Source organism: Hippoglossus stenolepis, chromosome 16 (genome assembly GCF_022539355.2).
Source record: "Hippoglossus stenolepis isolate QCI-W04-F060 chromosome 16, HSTE1.2, whole genome shotgun sequence".
Classification (NCBI taxonomy): Eukaryota; Metazoa; Chordata; class Actinopteri; order Pleuronectiformes; family Pleuronectidae; genus Hippoglossus; species Hippoglossus stenolepis.
The window spans coordinates 22847972-22869159 of NC_061498.1; the positions used below are offsets into that span (position 1 = coordinate 22847972).

Below are 21188 nucleotides of genomic sequence, written 5' to 3' on the forward strand. Positions count from 1 at the left end.
AAACCTTTTAAATTCAATTCAATTTTATTTGCATTGCACCAAATCACAATATTATCTCAAGGCACTTTAGATAGTAAACGGTAGATTTTTGCATAGCGCTTTTATAGTACAGCTGTGGACTTTTGCACTCACCCATTCATACAGTGCATCTATGTGCAGCACTTTCTCTATAAGAAGGGAAATAATTTGTGGTTCAGTATCTTGCCCATGCGGACTAGTAAAGGCTGGGATCAAACTGCCGACCTTTTGGTTAGAGGAACCCCTGAGCAGCACCAGACCTTACAAGCAAGGAAGCACTTTGGTGGATGTGCAGAGAAAAACAGGGGAGGGGTGGGTGGAAAAGATGGGAGTGAAGACAGTTGGGGGTGGGGAGTGGAGAGACTATAGGAACAGTTGTTTAACTGTAATTGAATCACTGTCTGATTGTTTGTTATAGTCAAAATGATAATGATACTTACTAGATGTAAGTCTAAGTCATTAATGACAGCTGCACCAGTTATAATAATAATAATAATAATATATATTAATAGCCATCCCTTCAAATGGTCAATTTGAATTCAAATAACAAATCTAAAGTTAGCTAGGTTCAACTGGTGAAAGAATGATCAGATGGGCCAATGGTGCAATATTCTTCTTCTCCTTACATGTGACCTCCACAGTTGGGGTCCTTCCATTATGACTGTGTATGATGTGTGACAGTTTACCTACAGGCCATAGACCTCTTGGTAGCTGGGTGTCCGTTACCAGTACCATCAGGGACATGCACAGACATTTTGGGGGGCAGGGGCTCAATTGAGAAAAAGGGCACTTCTCCTAATTATAATTTTTAAATATAGTAGAACATCTCTGACTTACTTACCAATTTATTTTAATACCCTCACTCACACAATTGTTAAAAACTCAACAGTTCACACAGAGACAATGGTCTTCTTTAGTATTCACTAGGCTTATCACAAGAGCAACAACAAAGTAAACTATGCCACAATGTGCATAGTGGCAGTAACTATGCTACTAGTTTCTAGTATATATTTAGAAGAACACACACACAATGACTGATGATGACAAGGGCGAGAGGGAGAAAGGGAGGGAGAGAGAGAAAAGACTGTGGAAAGCCTATAACTTATCCCCAACCTTAAAGATGATCAATGAATGTCTTATCCTATCCATTTTACCACTAACCAGGACCTCAGAAATTATGTTTTGCCTCATTAGGACGATATCCTCCCCATAAGGTTTACTGGTCCTGACAAAGTGCTTATGCTGTAAAAAGTCCTAAAGAGGTAACAAACACACACACAAAAACACATTCCAGTGCACGGCTACACAATGTAGAGTAGCATTAAAGTAGTAGCATTGTGGTCAGCTTCTGTAGTCTTTCTGTAATACAAGTAAACTGCTGTGATTAACAACAAACACAGGTTACAGTATGTGAATGACGTGCAGACATTCCCCTGACTTAAATTGTACACACATGCACTTGTCTATACTGGCCTGTCAAGTTGCAAAAGGTGAAGAAAATAATGGGAGCTTTATGTAATTGTTACTTCATTTATTGCATTAAACCATTATTCTCTATGAATAAATTGTCCATTTTCCCCCCAACTCAAAACTACCCTGCAAATGCAATACAGTTGTGAGGGGAAACTGCAAAACATGTTCCTCACCCTCTCCACATCTCATTCTACCTTTTAAGAAGAGTTAATTCTGGGACTGTTACCTAACTTCACGCATAAGCACAATGTGTACGCACACACACACACATTCAAAAGGTAGACTCAAATCTTTCCCACTAGCCATTTGAAGAAGCTCTGTCAACCCTCTTATTCGTTGTCTCCAGGATCAGCGGGCTCTGACGGCGCACCCCTGTGGTCAAAGACAGGAAGAATCTTTGTGAGCGTTCTTTTACACAGGTGCTTCAAAAAGTTATGTTATGTGAGATTAGCTGCTGTAGTGTAGTATGAATTCAAAAGAAGACAATGAACAAATAAATGAATCAAGATTCACAAAATACATCACACACCTTATAACAGATAATATTGGCTGAGCAATGACAAAGTATAACTTGTGTTTTATATAACTGTAATACTTCATCTCATGTTTTGGTTTCCTGAATGACCAATAGACTCCAACTGGGGTTCTGATGGTTTAATGCAGGGGTCTTCAACGTTTTTCAGGCCAAGGACCCCCCAACTGATGGAGAGATAGAGCAGGGACCCCCTACTATATATATCGTATAACATTGTGTTTTATAGTTAAACTGGGCCTAGTGCCATGTATAAACATAACTACCCTGTTATTGTGCATTCAATACTAAGCTATTCAAATAATACACAGAAAGATAACGTCTTCTGCCTCCATTAATCCGTTCGCTACACTCTGTTGGATTCATGTTAATGTGTATTTAAAGACATTTAAATTTGTGGAAAAAAATTGGTTGAAAAAAAAAATTACAAATTAAAAAAATATAAAAACTTGTCTAATCAACCAAAAATGTCGCGACCCTCGTGCAGTACTCTGAAGTTCAGAAGAAGTCAGCCTGTTTTGTTCAATTCACCACTCTTAAAGGTTTGACGTCTTCCATTTTTTATAATGATGTCATATAAAGATAAAAAAAAAAAAAAAGATAGACTTTATTGTCCCAGTGGGAAAATTGCCTTGAACATCACAGTCTCTGCAGTATTAAAGCACAATCAAATGCATTCATCCATCAAGCATTAATCTACATAAACAAAATTTACATATAGTGCAATACAAAACAGCGATCAACAATAACATATACATATTTCAGCCTTGGCGGTGCCTGCTTAGGGGAACCCTGTAACATCTGGCTGAGGGGAGGAGCTGGTACTCAGAATGGAGAACATCGTTGGGTCTGATTTTGTTGTAAAATTACCTGGGATTTGGGATGTTCAGGAACTCAGGAACTTTCAGGGCTGTGTTTAATAGTCAGTTGATCTGAGCCTTTGTATGTAGGGTCAGGGATTGCTGGTGATAACCATATATCTGTGAGGAGCATTATACAGGACTCACAAAGCAGGCTTTTGACAGTTGTTGGAATTTGTCCATCCTATTCCTTAGTGATCTTGCGTTACACACAATCATAGATGGTAGTGAGAGCCAGTGTCCTTTCCTTCTTGCTCGCTGTCGACTGACTCATCTCAGGCTTCTTTTCTTCATTCTCTGTCACCATGATATCTCTTTTGGCAGATTTTCAATCAAAGATTCCTGGAGATATGTATGTTTGCGAAGGGACAGAAGCATGTCTTGTGTCTACCCAAGATCATGACTACGACAAAGAGTCCAAAAACACTCATTCTTCTTTTGACATTTATGCACATACTAATGCACACAAAATTAAACGTCTCAAGCGTCCGACTGTCACTGAAGCAAAATTATCACATAACTGCCAAAATGCTGCAGCTCACACTGTTCATGTCATGTGCAGAGCAGTGCCAGCACCATGTCTTTCTGTTTTGCGCACGGATATTTTGTAACTGACAAACAAAAGCACTTTAAAAAGCAAGAAAATGTTATTTTGGTTAAGTGTTGATGAGATGCAGTATATTTGTTTATTCTTTATTCATTTAGAGGAAGAGATGTAGCTATTTATTTCATCTGTTGTAAAATGTGTGTATGTATCCCTGTTTGTAAGATTTGGTTATGTAAAATGGTGTGCAGACGATTGTGGTGTGGAAAAGTGTTAAATATTTAGGTGCTTCTTTTCAAATGAAATAATTTCCTGTGACTTGGGAAAATCTACCTGCCATGAAATGTGTTGTTTCTTTGTCAGAAATTGGTTATAAAAGGTACATTTTAAACACATTTTGTAAATGATGCATATTTGTCTTAATTATTTTTTGTCTGTGGATCTTGGAATACTATAAACATTTGCCTGGATTCCAGTAAGGCACATGTCCTTAGTGGAACACTCACTTACCCTGAATAAGGTGGTGGTGGGGCATCATGCTGCCCACAGCGGTTCAGAGCCTCATTGTAGCTGGGTAGACCTGGAGCAGTGATCCCAGCAAGGGGCACCATCTCTGGGGCTGGACGGCCATCTGCTGCCATCCTCACTGGAGCTCTGTTGAACAAACAGCAAGCAGCAGGCATCCAAATCAGAAAAATTCAACAAACCTTCAATCAATCATCAAATTTTATTTGTATAGCCCATATTCACAAATCACAATTTGTCTTATATGGCTTTAGAAGGTGCGACATCCTCTGCCCTTAAACATAAACAAGAGTAAGGAAAAACTAGTAGAAACCTCAGAGAGAGCCACATGTGAGGGATCCCTCTCCCAGGACATATAGAAGTGCAATAGATGCCACGTGTAATGGAGAACATCAGAAAAATAACAGTATTTACAACATTGATTAGAAGAAACAGTTTTGTAAGACAATGGAAAATGTGTCTATGTTCAAAGTATTTGTGCATAAGAAATATGTCTGATTCAAGTCCAAAGCAAACATGAATGGTGTCAGTAAATGTGATAGCAAATTTGTTTGATTGTGTTGATAACGTGCTTTCCCAGATTGTGTGGTGTACAATTGAATATTTTGGTGGTGATGGTGGTGCTGGAGAAAAGATCAGGGGTCTCATTTATAAAACAGTGCGTGGGATTCATACTAAAAGTGTACGTGCGCACAAAAGCCGGAAATGGCGTACGCAAAAGAAAATTCTGATTTAGAAAACCGTGCGCACGCACACCTGAACGCGATGTTCACTTTATAAATCACAGTCCACCTGGAAACATTCGTACGTGGATCTGCCTCCAAATCCAGTGTTTCCCCGACCATTATATTAGGGGGGTAATGGTCGCGCGTTTAGATTTCTCCTCTGCTCTCTGTATCGCGCACGGCGGAGTTCCATCCCGATGCGCACACACACACACACTGACACGTGCGCGCACACACAGGTGAGCACACTCCCACCAGCGGACAGAGAGCATCCATCGGAAAACATGTCGCATCAACTACCTGAAAAGCAGATAAAAATATCCGCGTTTTTTAAACGCTCCCAGGGTGGTGAAGACGGCAACACTCACTCTCCTGCGAGTAGCAGCCGGAGTAGCTCTCCTGCTCCGGGTCCAAGTACAGAAAAGAGCCCAAGTGTTGCACACCCTGCCCCAGACAAGCATCAGTCCAGTCACCACCGGATGACAGGTTTTGACCCAGCTTGGCTGTCAGAGGGGAAATACTCCCCCTGGCTGTACAAGACTGATCTTGTAAGTAAGTAAGGGCCCGTCCACACGTAACCTGGATTGCCTGAATCTGGAAAGAAATGTTGTCGGATCTGCCTTCCCTCCACACGAACCCGCCAGCGGATCCGTGTTCGCACATTTTCTAACCCGATGACATGAACGCACCACGCCTCGCCTCGCAACTTCAGCCTGAACCCTTATAAATGTTCTTCCAGAAGCCCAGAAAAATACACTGCAGTGACAAAAGCTGCACACTTTGTGGATAATTCCGTTCATGTTTAGTTCAATGTACAGTTCAAAAATTGTTCAGATGTTATATTGACTGCTGTCATTAAAAGAAACACATGAACATCATGATTCCTTTAAGTTTTTGTGTCCGTGTTCGCCGCCCCGCCCCCCAAGCTGTAAACCTAGGGGAAACACTGAAGTCCGCCCTCCACACGCCCACTTTCAACCATAAATGGTCAATGCAAAGCACCTCATGAATATTAAATTATCCTGCTGACCAATGGGTTTCCACCGTGAGTCATGACAGAGTCACGGCATCAAGCGATGAGAAGAGGAAGCAAAACTTTCTGAAACTGACATCAAGGGGTTTGTTAGTGAGGTGGAGGTGAACAGCGATTTTATGGGACAGCAGTGATGTCACTAATAAAGAAAATACACTGATACTCTGCTGCTGCAGTGGATAACACAATGTGTGAGAGTGAGTATGATAGAAAGAATAGAGCCTGAAATTAAAAAAGATCCAATTCAAAGGTGGAGGCAAAAAAACAAAACACCCTCTCAGAATTTGAGGGAACTTGTTGTATTGTCTGTTCATATGTGGGACCCTGTGACTGTCCATGGCGGCAGGGGGAGACGGCCGTTGTCAGTGCCGCAGCGGTTAAACGGCAACAAAGCTCCCACCTGTGTTTTTACCATGCACGATTTGGTTCCAAAGCTAAAAGGTGTCGCTCCCCATACAGTTTCAACGGGACGGGAAAGCGCTCGGCCGGCGCCCACTAACTGCCATGCGCGCCGGGCCGGACATGCAGGCTGCTGTTTATTCAAGATACAATATATGGGCGGCGCTTTCTGTGGGACACGGGAGCGCAGAAGAGCATTTTGCCTGCATCACGGGTGGACATGCTGACTGAGACACGGCCCCCGCTGCAAGCTGCCAACGGCAGCCCCATCCGCACTTACGGAATAAGGTACGTGGAGCTGTGTTTTGGGCACCAACGTTTCAGCTGGGACTTTATGACAGCAAAAGTTACTGTTCCCCTGCTACATGCAGATTTCCTGTTTGCTTATGGGTGGTTAGTGGATATCAAGAGCCACCGCCTGATTGATGCAGTGACTTTTTGTTCATATGCCTGCTCACTATGCCTGTATCGGACTTTGTGGGACTGTCCAGCATTGTGACTTGATTCGGTTCAACTACAAACACCACCAAACATGGGGTGGAACATCATATGTCTACTGCTGGCCCACCAGTTCACGCTCGGAGCCGGTGCCTAGACCCAGTAAAGCTAGTTGTTGCTAAGGCTGAGTTTGAGAACATGGAGAGCCTTGGAATTATTCGTCCTTCCAGCAGTCCATGGTCTTCACCGCTGTATATTGTGGCAAAGCAAGGCGGCGGATGGAGCACAGGCGGCGATTACCGCCGGCTCAATGACACCCTATCGTTATCCAGTCCCACACATCCAGGACTTTTCTGCCCGCTTAGCTGGTAAAGTCATATTTTCCAAGTTGGACCTAGTCCGTGGCAATCACCAGGTGCCTGTGCACCCACTGGACGTACCAAGACAGCGGTTATCACAGCATTTGGCCTTTTCAAATTCCTTCGGATGCCATTCGGCCTTAAAAAAACGACTGATGGATACAGTACTGAGGGACCTGCCTTTTTTATTTGTTTATCTGGATGATATACTGTTGGCTAGTACTTCTAAGACAGAACACACGTCTCACCTATTGACAATCTTTGAGCGACTCAGTCAGCATGGCCTGATTATAAACCCATGTCAGTGCACTCTTTAAGAAGGGCCAGAGCAGACTGTATCTGCTCAGGAGACTGAGGTCTTTCGGAGTGCAGGGGGCGCTCCTGAAGACTTTTTATGACTCTGTGGTGGCATCCGCCATCTTCTTTGGAATAGCTTGATGGGGCAGCAGCATTTCAACTGCTGACAGGAAGAGACTGGACCGACTTATTAGGAGGGCCAGCTCGGTCCTGGGATACCCGCTTGACCCAGTGGAGGTGGTGGGACAGAGGAGGATGATGGCGAAGCTGCCTTCTCTCATGGACAACCAGTCCCACCCCCTGCAGGACACCATCACAGCACTGGGCAGCTCCTTCAGCAACAGACTGATCCACCCTAAGTGTCTGAAGGAGAGGTATTGCAGGTCGTTCCTTCTTGCAGCAGTAAGACTTTACAACCAGCTCTGCTCCAAGTAAAACTACATGCACCACCACTATGGACTGTCACTTTAACACTTCTCAACTGTGCAATATTCACTGTACTATATTCATTTGTAAAAAATTCTGTGCAATATAAGCCGTATGTGCAATCAATTTACTGTACATATTCTGACACACAATATATTTCTTTACACTGCATATACCGGTTTAATAATATTTATATTTTTTCTGTATATTGTTGTATATTTATATTTCTTTATATTCCTTCACCCAAGTACTGCATGCTACTTATGTGAGGTCTTCTGCCGCTGTAACATTGCAAATTTCCCCATTGCGGGACTAATAAAGAACTTCTTATCTTATATGCGAGCCAGATAAATGGAGAACAAGCGAAATGAGCCACCCACAAAATAAAATCCAAATCTGGCCTGATGCTTACAGACTTGAGAAATTTCAAAAATCAATTTCATGAGTTCTATTCAGAAATTTACACATCCAAATCGACAGCTACACAGGAAGACTTTGATTGTTTCTGTGATTCAGTTCAAATACCACAATTGTATGTTGCTTTTAGGGAAAATTTGGACTTGTATTTCCCGTCGTCTGAGGTACAAGAAGCAATTAAAGCATTTCCTACCGGAAAGACGGTGGGACCTAATAGCTTTGGGCCAGAGTTTTACAAGGCTTTTGAAAATTCTCTCATACATCATTGTTGAGAATGATTTGCGACCCTTATAAAAACAGGAGGATCCAAGCCTCCCTCAGCGCAAAATCCTAAATGTTATGTATGCTGTTCATGACAAAGATGATAACCATGTGTGGAGGTGAGGGGGCTGGGAGAGCACCCTCACCTGCTATAGAGGATCAATCAGCGCAGGTGAGAGCTGTTAGCTGATTGGTCCTCATGCTTAAAAGGCAGCGTCTGCGCTGCCTCAGGACGAACCCAGGAGGAACTCAGAGACTGGAGAGACTGGAGAGGCGCCCTGACTGAGCTGGAAAGCCAGTCTGAGTTTGATTGAAGTTTATGTTGGTAGTTTAATAAAGATGCGTAAAAGCAACCCGTGTGTCTCTGGCTGTTTGTGGGAGAACCCCGTGGCAAGGTGAATTGCCACACCATGCTATACTGTCTTTAGATGCGCACAAGGTGTTTAACATCATAGAGTTGCCCTATCTAATTGAGACTCTCAGGAAGTTTGGATTTGGGGAGACATTTATAGAATGGGTCAAAATATTATATAATGATCCTTCATCCTTCATCCTCACAAATGGGGACAAATGCAAGCCATTCCCTTTGCAATTTTGCGTTCGCCACGGGGACCTATCGTCCCCCTTGCTATTTAACATTTCACTGGAGCCCCTGGGGATGGGAATTAGAGGGCATCGAGACATTAAAGGTATTAAACTGGGAGGTATTCAGACCCGTGTGACCCTGTATGCTGATGACCTTGTCGTCTGTCTAGGCGACCCAGCAGCCTCCATTCCCATTCTTCTAGAATATATAAACTCCTTCGGGAGTATTTCTGGTTAAACTAGGAAAAGATAGTTTCACGTATCTTGGCCTTAATGGTTCAATGTGTACGATTTTGTGACATCTAGTGGTAAAGTTGCATGTTGCAGCTGAATACCCTTCACCTCACCCTCCCCTTCCAGACATGAAGGAGAACCTGTGGTAGCCTTCAGTTGTCATAAATACTCAAGGTGTTTAGCTTGTCCATTCTGGGCTACTGTAAAAACATGGCTGCCTCCGTAGAGAGGACCCGCTCCCCATTTAAATATGAAGTATTTAAATATAAAGGGCCCATTCTAGAGTAAAGAAAACAACAATTTGTTCAATTTAGATGAAACACACAAGTGAAAACATTCAACTCAATTTCTATTCAATTTCTGCAAATAGATCTCTATCGCATAAATCTTACACACTGGACCTTTAAAGGGGACATAGCATGCAAATTCCACTTTGTTAGTGCTTCTACAGGTTAATGTGGGTATCTGGCATGTCTACCAACCCAAAAACTCTGGAAAAAAAACACTTGCGCGTTTTGTTATGGTTCCTCTAAGTCAGAAACGTCATGCTTGAGTGACTGGAATGAGCTTCCTGTGTATTGTGTCGTCACAATACACTGTCTCCCTACATGGCCTTGGCCCACCCCCCACCTCACCCGCCCCCCGCCCCCCCACACTCGTTACGCCGGGTTTACACCGGACGCAGCGAGGCTGCGAGGCTGCGAGGCAGCTCAGCGCCGTTTTCAAGCGCGCAGCCGCCTGGCTGTTCACACGGGACGAGCATTTCTCCGCTGGTCAGCCCGCGATTCACTCACATGTGGCATTTGTCTGGATCGTTGGGACTGGGAGGCTGCAGCAGTTGCTCGGGCGCGACCGCTCGCTCTACCATGCGTGAGCTGGAATTTGTGTCAGCGCCACACAGCCAGCAGTGTGGAAGACTTCCGCAGTGTTCAGCACTACTGTAACACTGGCACAAACACACAGAGCCCCCACACTCGTTATGCCGGGTTTACACCGGACGCAGCGAGGCTGCAAGGCAGCGCAGCGCCGTTCTCAAGCGCGCAGCCGCCTGGCTGTTCACACGGGACGCGCATTTCTCCGCGCTGGTCAGCCCGCGATTCTGCTTTCTCCGCTTGTTGTTGTACCCGTTGAATGTCGGGGTTCGGGGGTAAATGATGGTCTTCATAGCCCCCCCCACCCCTCTCTTTCTCTCTCTGTCTATTGTGTGCTTGTAGTGGATGGGCAGAGGGGGACATTTAATTATGTGATTGGGAAAATTTAAACTCCAGGACAACAGAAGGGGAATACAAAGTATGGGATGCATATTTGATAATTTATATCATATAAAATATGTAATTTATATCATTTAAAATCATGGGGGGAGAGGGGGGAGGGGGGAGCTGGCTCATTAGCATTTAAAGGAACAGGCACTCAAAACAGGTCACTCTGTGGAGGGCTGTTTTATACAGGGTAAAAAGGGTGCTGTTTTAAATGATCCTGGTGGTATTTTGACCAAAGTATGTTACAGACATTTCATTAAGACCCCAAGGAACCATATCAACTTGTGGTAAAATGGGCATACAATGTCCCCTTTAAGCTCATGACAGATCAAATGCATCTTTTTAAATGTAACTTTACAGAATCAATAGAAAATCTCGAAGAGTATATTGAGTCCTGGAGAATATCCATGATAGGACAGGTAAATGCAGTCAAATGGTAAGCCCACCTAGGTTTCTATATCTTTTTCTACCCATATATTTAAATAAATACTTTTTTAAGAAGCTCGATTCTATCATTGTCTCCTTCATATGTATGGAATGCCGTTCTAAAATGCTGAGTCAACATTAATAAAATAAATAAATAGGTAAATAAATAAATAGATAAATAAATAGATATATGGCTATGAAATAAACTGTTACGTCTGCCTTGGGATATGTATTGCTGTGTGTTTATGTTAAGTAGGCTGTGTGGCCCCCAGTGCAGGATTGGCTCCCACGGGTGTAAGCATGGCCTGCCCTCACTCAGCAGCACTTGCCGTCGTCCCTTCCCTTTCCGCCCGATTGGCGGATTCCCAGACCGCCCTACCAATCACCGGAGAGCATCTGCCCTACATAACCTCCCGCTGAATCTTCAATCATGGCAGTTGATTAGCAGCACGCCTTAGATCCTTTGTGAGATGTCATTTTTGACTAGTCCTGGAGTTTGTTAGTGTAGGATTTGGATGTTAGAAATTGTTTGAGTGCACCACTTACAGTGTTTTGTATAGCCTCAAGTGAGTTTCGGGGTGTTGGTTATTTTGTGTGTTGTTAACAGATTTAAATTTTATTAGCTGAGGAGTTTATTTTTGTATGTTTTTTTTTTGTAACATCATGGACTCTAGGTTAGAGACTTATGTAATTTAATTTGATTGAACTTTCATCTAAAAGCTCTGCAAATAAATGACTTTAATTTAAACTGCCAATTCGAACCTGGTATATGTACTTCCCTTACCCCCCACGAGCTAGGGTCATAACATAAAAAATGGAAATAAAAATATATGGCAATAGATATATAAATATAGCATAATATGAATATATAACTGATCCATTTACTTAAATAAATAAATAAATACAATTTACTGATTTCAAAATGATGTTATTTCATAATGCCACATTTATTTATTTCCTCGGACTGTTATTTCATAATGCCACATTTATTTATTTCATGGGACTTTTATTTCATAATGCCACATTTATTTCACTGCTCTATTTATTTCCATTTCTAATATGCAAATACAGGGGGCCTGGTTATCTTCAGACCAGAGCAACTGCACCAGATCATAGGCAGATACCTTGTGGGGCGCCTGGATTCGTGAGATCAGAAGGTCATGCGAGAAAAACAAGCTTTAGTGTAGATAGAGATGGATTAATGGTGTCAGAGACAGCATGCTGGCCTTATCTGTTCAAATTGATCAACATGGCTTGTCAGGGGACATCATTTGGCACGCACTGAAGATTTAGGCCCAATCCCATTTAACCCCTTGGCCCTACCCCAACCCCCTGTTTGAGGGTTATCTTGCCCCTTGAAACGGAGTCACAAGGGGCAGTGGTTGAAATCTTCCCCTACGAATTGGGACAGCCCTTCAAGAAGCCGTTACATCATCAGTAGTCATCTCGAAAAGGTGAAATGGGATTGGGCCTTTGTAGAAGTACTTGGGCAGATAATTGCTCTACAGAACAGAGACATGGATGACAAAGTCTTAAATTGTTTGAGACTAATCGAGCATCATGTTCGTGTGCAAGATGTCCAGGAAGTAACCTCTAGCACAGGTGCGGGACGCCCGGCTCTAGATATTCCAGGCGATATGCTCGCTACCTTTGTGTTGTCGGGCCTATCAAAATGAAAAATCGCTAATCTGTTTGGTGTGTCACCCAGCACAATTCAGAGGAATTGGGGGGTGCCCACTCTGGCAGCTGTAGGGGGTGGCTGCCGCGTCGCCATCCATTCTAGGCGGATTGAAGCCTCTCTCTCTAATTCTGAGATGCTCTTCTCTGAGTCAGACATTGCTCCTTGCACCCGCCTGAAGTTTTATTGCATTACTGCCACGTTCAGGTGTTATTCTCCCTCCCATTCAGTCTTGACCCAGTGCTGTTCTGGTGCAGTTGCTTTGGTCTGAAGATAACCATACCCCCTGCATTTGCATATTAGGATGGAAATAAATAGAGCAGTGAAATAAATGTGGCATTATTAGGGTTGCAAAAGGGCGGAAAATGCCGGAAACTTTCCATGGGAAGTTAAGCTCGGGAATCTTTGAAATTTTTACACTTTTTTTGCAAATGTTAGCTTATAACAGGTAACTTAAATGTAGTTGAAAACAAGACTAGGCAAGCCTAGCTCAGCTGGAACCTGGATGCAGCTAGTTGGGAACATTGTCTGCCAGAAACGTAAACCTATGACTTTCTGTTGTTTTTGTACGTCTTTGTCATTACCTAGCATATTGATTACTTGTTACACTGAAGCCATGTTCATTTTAATACCAAGTTTAGTTGTATACAGTAGGCTAAGTTTTTACAGCAGTGAGAGTAGGATGTATGTATGTCCACACAAAAGTACACCATCACCTCGATTACTCGCGGCTGTTGCGGTCCATCAAAAAAGCGCGAGTTGGGCTACTTATCAAAAATAAAAGTAATTACCGCAAATTAAAGGCTGAGCAATAAAAACGTCATTCAAAACTCTATTTTAAAAATGTATGGAATGCAGCACACGCTGTGTTTCTTTGAAAAGGATGTAGCTAGCTATTGTAAACCAAATTGACAGAATTAATGGATTGTTTTATTTTTCTCTCAACCCGACATGATCAAATGCGTCAAATGAAAGTCCGAAGTCCTCTTGTCCGAGAAAGCACGCAGTATCCATTATTGATTGACAACGTAAACAGGTGACTGTATTTATAGTCCACAGGAACAAAATTGTCTTGCTGGCAAGTGGCTAACGTTAGCAATTATAGATCTTGCAGCATGATCTTGGTTAAAACAACCAAGATCATGGTTGATCATGGTCGATGACGTCATCAGTATCGCTTTCTCCTCCGCTGAGCCACAGGAGACATTTAACACCTGTGAACTACTTCCCATTAACTGACGTTTATGTGTAAAACTACTTCCCCTTTGCACTTTACATCCATTTCCTCTAAAGTAAAAATATATTCAGAAACCACCAATACTCATCTCCAACATACTGTCACATAGAGGAAACTGCTGAGGTCAGATTTTCTTATTTAAGTCCATCGTTCCTGCAAGTTTTCACTGACCGGGTTCTATCCTGAGATCCACATAGAGACGGTAGAGTTCTACTCACAAATGGATTAAGTCAAAAATGTCATTTTTTAAATTTGTATTCGAAATGTTTGCATGCATGTCTGCTTATGACAAAACAAAATGTTTATATTTATGTCTGTATATGACAAGGTAAATACAGTTAGTATAAATTACCCCAAAGTTTCCAGTTTATTCCCATTAATTCCCGTATATTCCCGTTAATTCCCATGGAAAGTTTCCAACTTTGAATATTCCCGGAATTTTGCAACCCTAGGCATTATGAAATAAAAGTCCCATGAAATAAATAAATGTGGCATTGTGAAATAAAAGTACCGTGAAATAAATAAATGTCTTTTGAAAAACATTATTTTGAATTAAGTAATTGAATTTATTTATTTATTTAAGTAAATGGATTCAGTTATATATTTTTATTATGCTATATTCATTGCCATATTGTTTTATTTCAGTGTTTATTTCATATCATTTGCTTTATTTATTTATCTATTTATTTATTTAATTTTGACTCAAACGGCATTCCATACATATGGGGTTACAAATCACACAGGATATCCAAGTCTCACCTACATAAGCCCACTAAAAAGGGTGGTCTTGGTTTGCCAATTCTAAAACACTACTATTGGGCAGCTAACTCCAGGGCTCTTACCTACTGGAATTGCAGAGGTGCAGAGGCGGAGAGGGACCCTTTGTGGCTACAACTTGAGGCCTCTGCTGTTCAAAATTCCTCACTTCCTGCACTTTTGTTTTCCAGCTCTGCCCTCATAGACAAGTCAATCCGATTGAACTTTACCCTAATGAATTCTTGAGAACATTAAATCAGATAAAGGTGGCTCGCTGGGCCCCTAGTGTCTCTATACACACACCAATTTTCCAAAATCACAGATTCAAGCCTAGCTCTTTGCACTTTGGAGAGAGAGGGACATCAGAACTTTCCTATATTTGTATATTGATAGCCAATTCGCTTTATTTAGTCAACTGAGTACGAATTTTAATCTTCCCAACTCACATTTCTTTTTAGATATTTTCAAGCTAGGCATTACGTTTAGTGAGAGTGCCAAGACTTTAAGTCCCCCACCACCACTAACTCTCTCCATGGAAATTTCTTGCTCCCTCCGGGCTCCAAGCACCTAATATCAACATTTGTAGAATGTCTGGCTGGTCAGGTTTCTTCTGACCTCATTAGGGAGGCCTGGGCTAGGGACTTGAACTCGGATATATCAGCTGAGCTCTGGGAAGTGGCAATGACTTGGATTCATTGTTGTTCTATAAATTCACCCTACAGATTAATCCAGTACAAAGTGATGCATAGACTGCACTACTCAAAAACAAAGCTGAACCGCATTTTCCCATCGGTCTCTTCTCAATGTGATTAATGTGGCTCTGCTGAGGGTTCACTGGCGCACTACTCTGTATAACCTTTGGACTACAATTTTTCATCGGCTCTCAAAAGCCTATTCTAATCCTTAAGGGACTATGAGTATCATAAATCTGATTTTAATTTGCAATTTGTTTTCAAATGTTACACATCTGGGTAAACTTACTGGGCTGACGTCTGCCCATCCTTCTTTTTAGCTTTGTAGAAGTAGATTCCCAGGACAGTGGCAATAACAGCAGACACTAGGACAGCCAGGATACCTGCCACCAGCCCCGACACATCCAATCTGGGTGCATACGCTTAAAAAAACAAACATAGTTACCATCAAAACATTGTTTTTTTTAAACTGTTGTTTAGTGTTGTAAACTCTTGCTCTTAAACTGTTTTCAGATACACTCTTTGGTAGGTAGTATGCCAACTTCCCTCAGTAATTCATCAGTGGACAGTATAACCAAGCAGTTCAAATAAGTCTAATATAAGCAATGCAATAATAATAATAATAATGGTCATGGATAGTATTAATCCTTTAAAGCATTACCTTGACTGTTGACATATTTGGTCCAAAATTCTTCCTAAAAATGGATGCAAAAGAAAATTGAATGATATAGTTTCAATAGAACTGAAGAAAAGACACATTAGGAGTTATTAATCAGTTACATGCATAAACAGTTCTCTCTACTCAGATTGCAGTGATAATTGAAAACCATTCAAAGATGCTTCATTAAATTTATTCATTAAATTAGAAGTAAATTCAATTGAAAGCTTACAATTATTTCTGATTCCCTTTAAAATATTCTTGGTACTGTTCACACAGTTGTCACACAAATGTTCAGGCAATGTTCACCACCCTAAACTGTAAGCTGAGTCTTCAGCTGGGCAACTTTGAAAAAAGCTGTCTAGTTTCAATTGGTATGGAGAAGGGAGTCAGTGACAACCAGCAGCATTACCGTTAGAGCGTCGTCCTCAAACACCTCTCTGGCCTCCTCACGGCTGCACATCTCCTCCTGACACTCCCTCTCCAAGTCGCCAGACACCAACAGCTCAAAGTCCCAGCTGTTATAAAGCAGTGTGCGCGACAAGTAGGAGGTTGCTGACTGCTCATCCAACAACACAGGCTCTCCTGAAAGACACAAGCCTCATACACTTACAGAGTACATACTAACTGAAAGCAATACAACCCCCATGCCCCCTAAGCCTATACTAAAATGCCCTTAAGGAATATTATTTTTGAGACACATATCGTAAGTTTTCAGATGAGACAATTGCTGAGGTTAAAGTGGATTGACTTCAGCTTTAGTGTATTAATGCTAACAACATCCCCAAAAATTATCCTAAACTAAAAGTATTCCCCCACAAATGCACTGTTCCCACTGGAGACAAAAAAACATGTCTCCAGTGGGAACAGACCCGTAGCCAGTAATGCTCCTAGGAAGCATCAGCCTGCCCACATTATTCACTGGCCCACATCCGCAATATGCTCAAATACGCATCACTTTCTCATACTACTCCCCGTTACTGATTACACCCGGTCTGGTCTGCTGACCAGCTGGCCCCCACTGTTGTGATTGGTCAACAGATTCCAACATATTTAGGAAATGTCTCTGCTCTTGCTTTGCCTGGCTTTGTTAGTGGGTTTGCCAGACTAGCTGCTGGACGGAGAGGAACTCATTTTACTGCAGATTTAGAGTTAGACTGATTGAGCATATTAAGAGAATAACACTGATGACATATCATCCAGAGGGTGAACATCTCGAGGTTTATGGGACTAATAAAATAGAGAAAGAAGTGGAATGAAGGTGTTATTTTTTAAATGACCACATTAATTCAAATTAGAGAGAAAAAAGGTATGTGACTTAAAGGAGTGATGTGAAAATAATATGAAATACTAAAATAGTTTCAAAATTAAAATGAATTTTTGAAAGATAAGCTAAATTAACCTAGACCTCTATTGTTATACTGAGAGCGAGACATATTTTTTCTTCTTCTCATCCTCAATGTAAGAAGACTAAATACAAATAAAAACAGATGGATGAATTATATGTTACTTCTGCTTTTGAGGTATTAACCTCTTGAAGTGCAACGGCCTAAAGTGCCTCTGGAAGTGCTAACTCAGGCTAAATGTCCATGATCATAAACACAAAGAGCTTCATCAGAGTATCTGCCGATTACATTCCCTTTCTTATGTCCTGAAATTATATCTCATAAAAGTGAGGTATCTTTCTGATTCCATGATAAATAATTAAGAGACTCACAAGCTACATAAATGTGTCAGTAAGTTCAGAGTGCCTTTCTACAAGCTGAGCAGCTCTGAGAGCAGATGTGTTGTCTACCTTGAGCATGCCTGGAGGTGACAGCACAGTGGGCCAGCTGCAGTAGGGACAATGCCGGGATCCACATCTCTGGTATGGCTGCCATTGTAGCAAACAACTACATGGAAAACAACAAGAAACAGCCACTGTGGATTGGATTCCAACACTTGTAGTCTGAAGGATAAGCCTCTAACACTTACCTGTCCACTGCAGTTTACTCTGTCTGTCCGGGTTTCTGGGAGAACAATATTGCTGGTTCTGCTATATTTTCAGTAACATGTAGGCACCACTGTGACTTCACACTAAGGTCTGTGTTGAAACTGTCTGCTTTCCCAAACCTGTTGAACAGCATACCAGCTGGTGGGAGGAACCTCCACAAACCTGTCTATTTACTCACTGGCTTTGAGTGCATGCTTGCCTTATCCACACCTGTGTGTGTGCGTGTGTGCGTGTGTGCGTGTGCGTTTGTGCGTGTGTGTGTGTGTGTGTGTGTGTGTGTGTTAGACCCACATTGCTAAAACTGACACAGGTTGTAATTTACCTCAAATTAAATAGAAATAATAGACAGAATATGTCAAGGTTCTTGTGTTGCCTATTTCACTAATTTGTTTGTGTATTTTAATGACATGTCTGTGAAGTTGCCACTACTTTACTTAAAGACAATAAGTAATAACTAATAAAAAACATTTTGACTTGCGATGCAAACTTTTTGATAAAATCCAAAGCTGGTTTCCCAACCAGGCAAAGTGAGCAATCTGCAACAGCTCCAAAGACTCCTAGGTTCACTGCCTTACAAATGCGTTTAGTTTTAAATTGTAAATCAGTCAATTAAATGAGTTCTACAATTTGAGTCACTGATATAAAATATCAAAATATTAGGGGATCAGAAGATGGAGTGGATCGATGGTTTGATCCCAGTCACCAAGTCACAGTTACTGTGTGCCAAAGTATCCTTGAGCAAGATACTGAACCCAAATTGCCCCTGACTGCTGTGCCAGTAGGGTGTCAGTGATGTAATAGACAAAGTGCTGAACATAGATGCACTGTGTGAAAGCACTGTACTGTACAGCGCTTTGAGTGGTCATCATGACTAGAAAAGCCCTATATAAATAAAGGGCCATTTACCATTTATCATTTGTTTCACACAGGCATATTATGCGCTGGCCCACACTATGTATCATTTCCTGTTATTACTTAACAATAATACCTAATACTAAACTGTAACTACTTAACAGTAAAATACATCTACCCTAGTGTAGAGTTGGAACTGGTACCCAATGATCATATGACCAAACTATCACCTACAACTCCAATGCATTAGGGAACTGGATGTTGGAGAGGAATCTTGTTCATGGACCATGTTCTGATACAACAAAGTTACCAGATTTAGGGATCAGCTCCAAAAGTTTGAAAAGTCATTAAAAAATGTCACTGTTGTTTAATTACATATAAATGTACATATTTAAAACTGATTAACTGAATTGCAGGTTGAAAGTTAGATATCAAGGTGGATTCATATTAAAGGGGAAAAGAAGTAAAACCAAACTGTCAAACACATTACAAATGGAAAAAAACCCTACTGATAATTTTTTTTTTTGGTGTACATAATCATGAGTTATTCTTTTCTTGCAAATAAAGAGCAGAGAAAAACCTGCTTCAAGAGTTTACAATGTAGTCCAAAATAGTGGCAGCCACACAAAGAAACCCTCCTGTATTTGTATTCCAGCCTATTATGAAGGACCTCTTATACAAACTCTCAACGTCAAAACTTTCAATTTCACCTTACCTTCATTAGTGAATGTAGAAGGCCAAGTTGTCATTATTTAAAATTTTCAAGTAACCTCGGTTATGTGATAACAGTTGGTCTGACATTGACACCGTTGACATTAATCCAGTTTCTAATTGAAAACTTCTTCCTCTTCTAGCTTGTTAAGGCTGGACCAGGAGCTTAACCGAAGTACAACCTGTTATGCCCCTTGAAATGTTTTGCCAATCTGGCACATTTGCGTATTCGCAGGGTCTGGCACATTAAGTTCCGTTCCAAACCAATTAGTGGAGAGTGGAAGTGTGTTATAAAATCCTCCAATGATGAGTCTGCATTGATGCTGCCTTCCTGAGTATATGTGACACTAGCCGTTTTCAGACATGACCTGCAGATAAAATCTGGGGGGTCCGGAATTTACCTGTTCACACATGCACACTAGACATCTTGTCAGTGTCTTCTACAAGTATGACACCACTTTTTAAACATTTTTCTCCTAATTTTTGCGTCGGCCACATGTTAAAAGCGTCACCAACCCCCCCTCTTGCTCGCTGTGAATTAAGATTAAGAAGTCCTTTATTAGTCCCGCAATGGGGAGATTTGCAATGTTACAGCAGCAGAAAGGCATCACATAAGTAGCATGCAGTACATTGGGTGAAAGAATATACAGAAATAGAAATATACAACAATATATAGAAAAAATATAAATGTAATTAAACCGGGGGGGATCTCCTTCTGTGTTCGTGCATTGGTTTCTCGCGACGTTTTGCAGATTTTAGACTAGGAGGTGAGGCGGAGAAAGTCTGCAGATAATCCGGATGCTCTCACTCGGACACCTGCGTTCACACATGCACCTCCTCTGCAGTAAGTGCAGAGAATCCGGAGTTCAGTGCATGTCTGAAAGCAGCTACTGTGTCATGTTCGTCACTTACAAATACTAGTTCCATGCGACTAACTTAACAAATATCTACTGGTAAACTGTTCAAACTATTTAATATTGTTACATAGACATGGGCAACTTAAAGGTTACACCATTTAGTAAGAAATGTGTCCTTCTCTGGTCTACAAAATGGTAGCTCTATTCATTTGATTGTTGAGTATTTGGTTTTACTGGAGCTGTTGCAAAATACAAGCAGCTTATATAAACATCAGAGTTAAAAATGAGAAGAAGAAAGGGAGGTCCTTTCTTTAGCTTGTCACTGTATCTATACTCTCCACCAGTGACTAAAAGCAATTACACTCTGTGATGGAGTGGGAGACTGGGATAGGGAAGAGTTCAGCCTGACAAATGCCAACACCATTAAGAAACACTGCTTTGTTTCCTCCCCTTCTTTTCAAACTCGCTGCTGCCCCTTGCAGGAAAGCAGGGAATTCATCCCACACAGTTGTTCTGCATGGTCTTTTGGCATGCAGAACATGTGCATGCATTTGAACTATTGAGAGTACTAGAAATAAACTCTTGGTGTGTGGTGTGATCTTCCTGACAGTCCATCACGTACTCATGTTTTCACTGCTGACATCTGTACCCCTCTAACAGTAGTTTGGTCATTTCTAGCACACATGACGTTGCAATGATATTTCTATTTGTGGGCACTGAGTCTGTTCATTAAATTCATTCTTACTTCATTTCACAGGTACTGTAGTTGCCAAAGTATTGACTTCCTGAGTCTAACCAGACTCACTCTGCTGCTAATGAAAGAGAGGATGTTAGCCGCAGCGCCTTTAGATCCTCTTATTAAAAGAAAAGATTAAACTGATTTGTTTTCAAAAGTTGCTTTTGGCAAAGATGCATATGAAAGCAAAGATAATGATGCACTAAC

General features: G+C 41.5%; 2 protein-coding genes across 3 annotated transcripts in view; one reads left to right on the top strand and one right to left on the bottom strand.

The window, feature by feature from the left end:
• The window catches only part of LOC118123436 (methyltransferase-like protein 22), a 640601-nt gene that overhangs the window by 225438 nt on the left and 393975 nt on the right, over window positions 1–21188 (top strand). The window lies entirely within an intron of this gene.
• On the bottom strand, window positions 6–17939 carry prrg2 (proline rich Gla (G-carboxyglutamic acid) 2). Its single transcript, XM_035180259.1, has 7 exons — window positions 17807–17939; window positions 17628–17724; window positions 16245–16417; window positions 15836–15869; window positions 15464–15596; window positions 3938–4081; window positions 6–1863 (listed from the first exon to the last, which is right to left on the bottom strand). The coding sequence occupies exons 2-7, from the start codon at window positions 17710–17712 to the stop codon at window positions 1821–1823; spliced, it is 612 nt and encodes a 203-aa protein (XP_035036150.1). The 5' UTR covers window positions 17713–17724; window positions 17807–17939; the 3' UTR covers window positions 6–1820.

What these genes read in the sequence shown, in the direction of transcription:
- prrg2 (XM_035180259.1), bottom strand. Translation starts at nt 17,712, where the DNA reads ATGGCAGCCATACCAGAGATGTGGATCCCGGCATTGTCCCTACTGCAG. An exon ending in TTGAGGACGACGCTCTAACG is followed by an intron (nt 15,870 to 16,244) that starts GTAATGCTGCTG and finishes ATCCATTTTTAG; the next exon opens with GAAGAATTTTGGACCAAATA. An exon ending in CAAATATGTCAACAGTCAAG is followed by an intron (nt 15,597 to 15,835) that starts GTAATGCTTTAA and finishes TGTTTTTTTAAG; the next exon opens with CGTATGCACCCAGATTGGAT.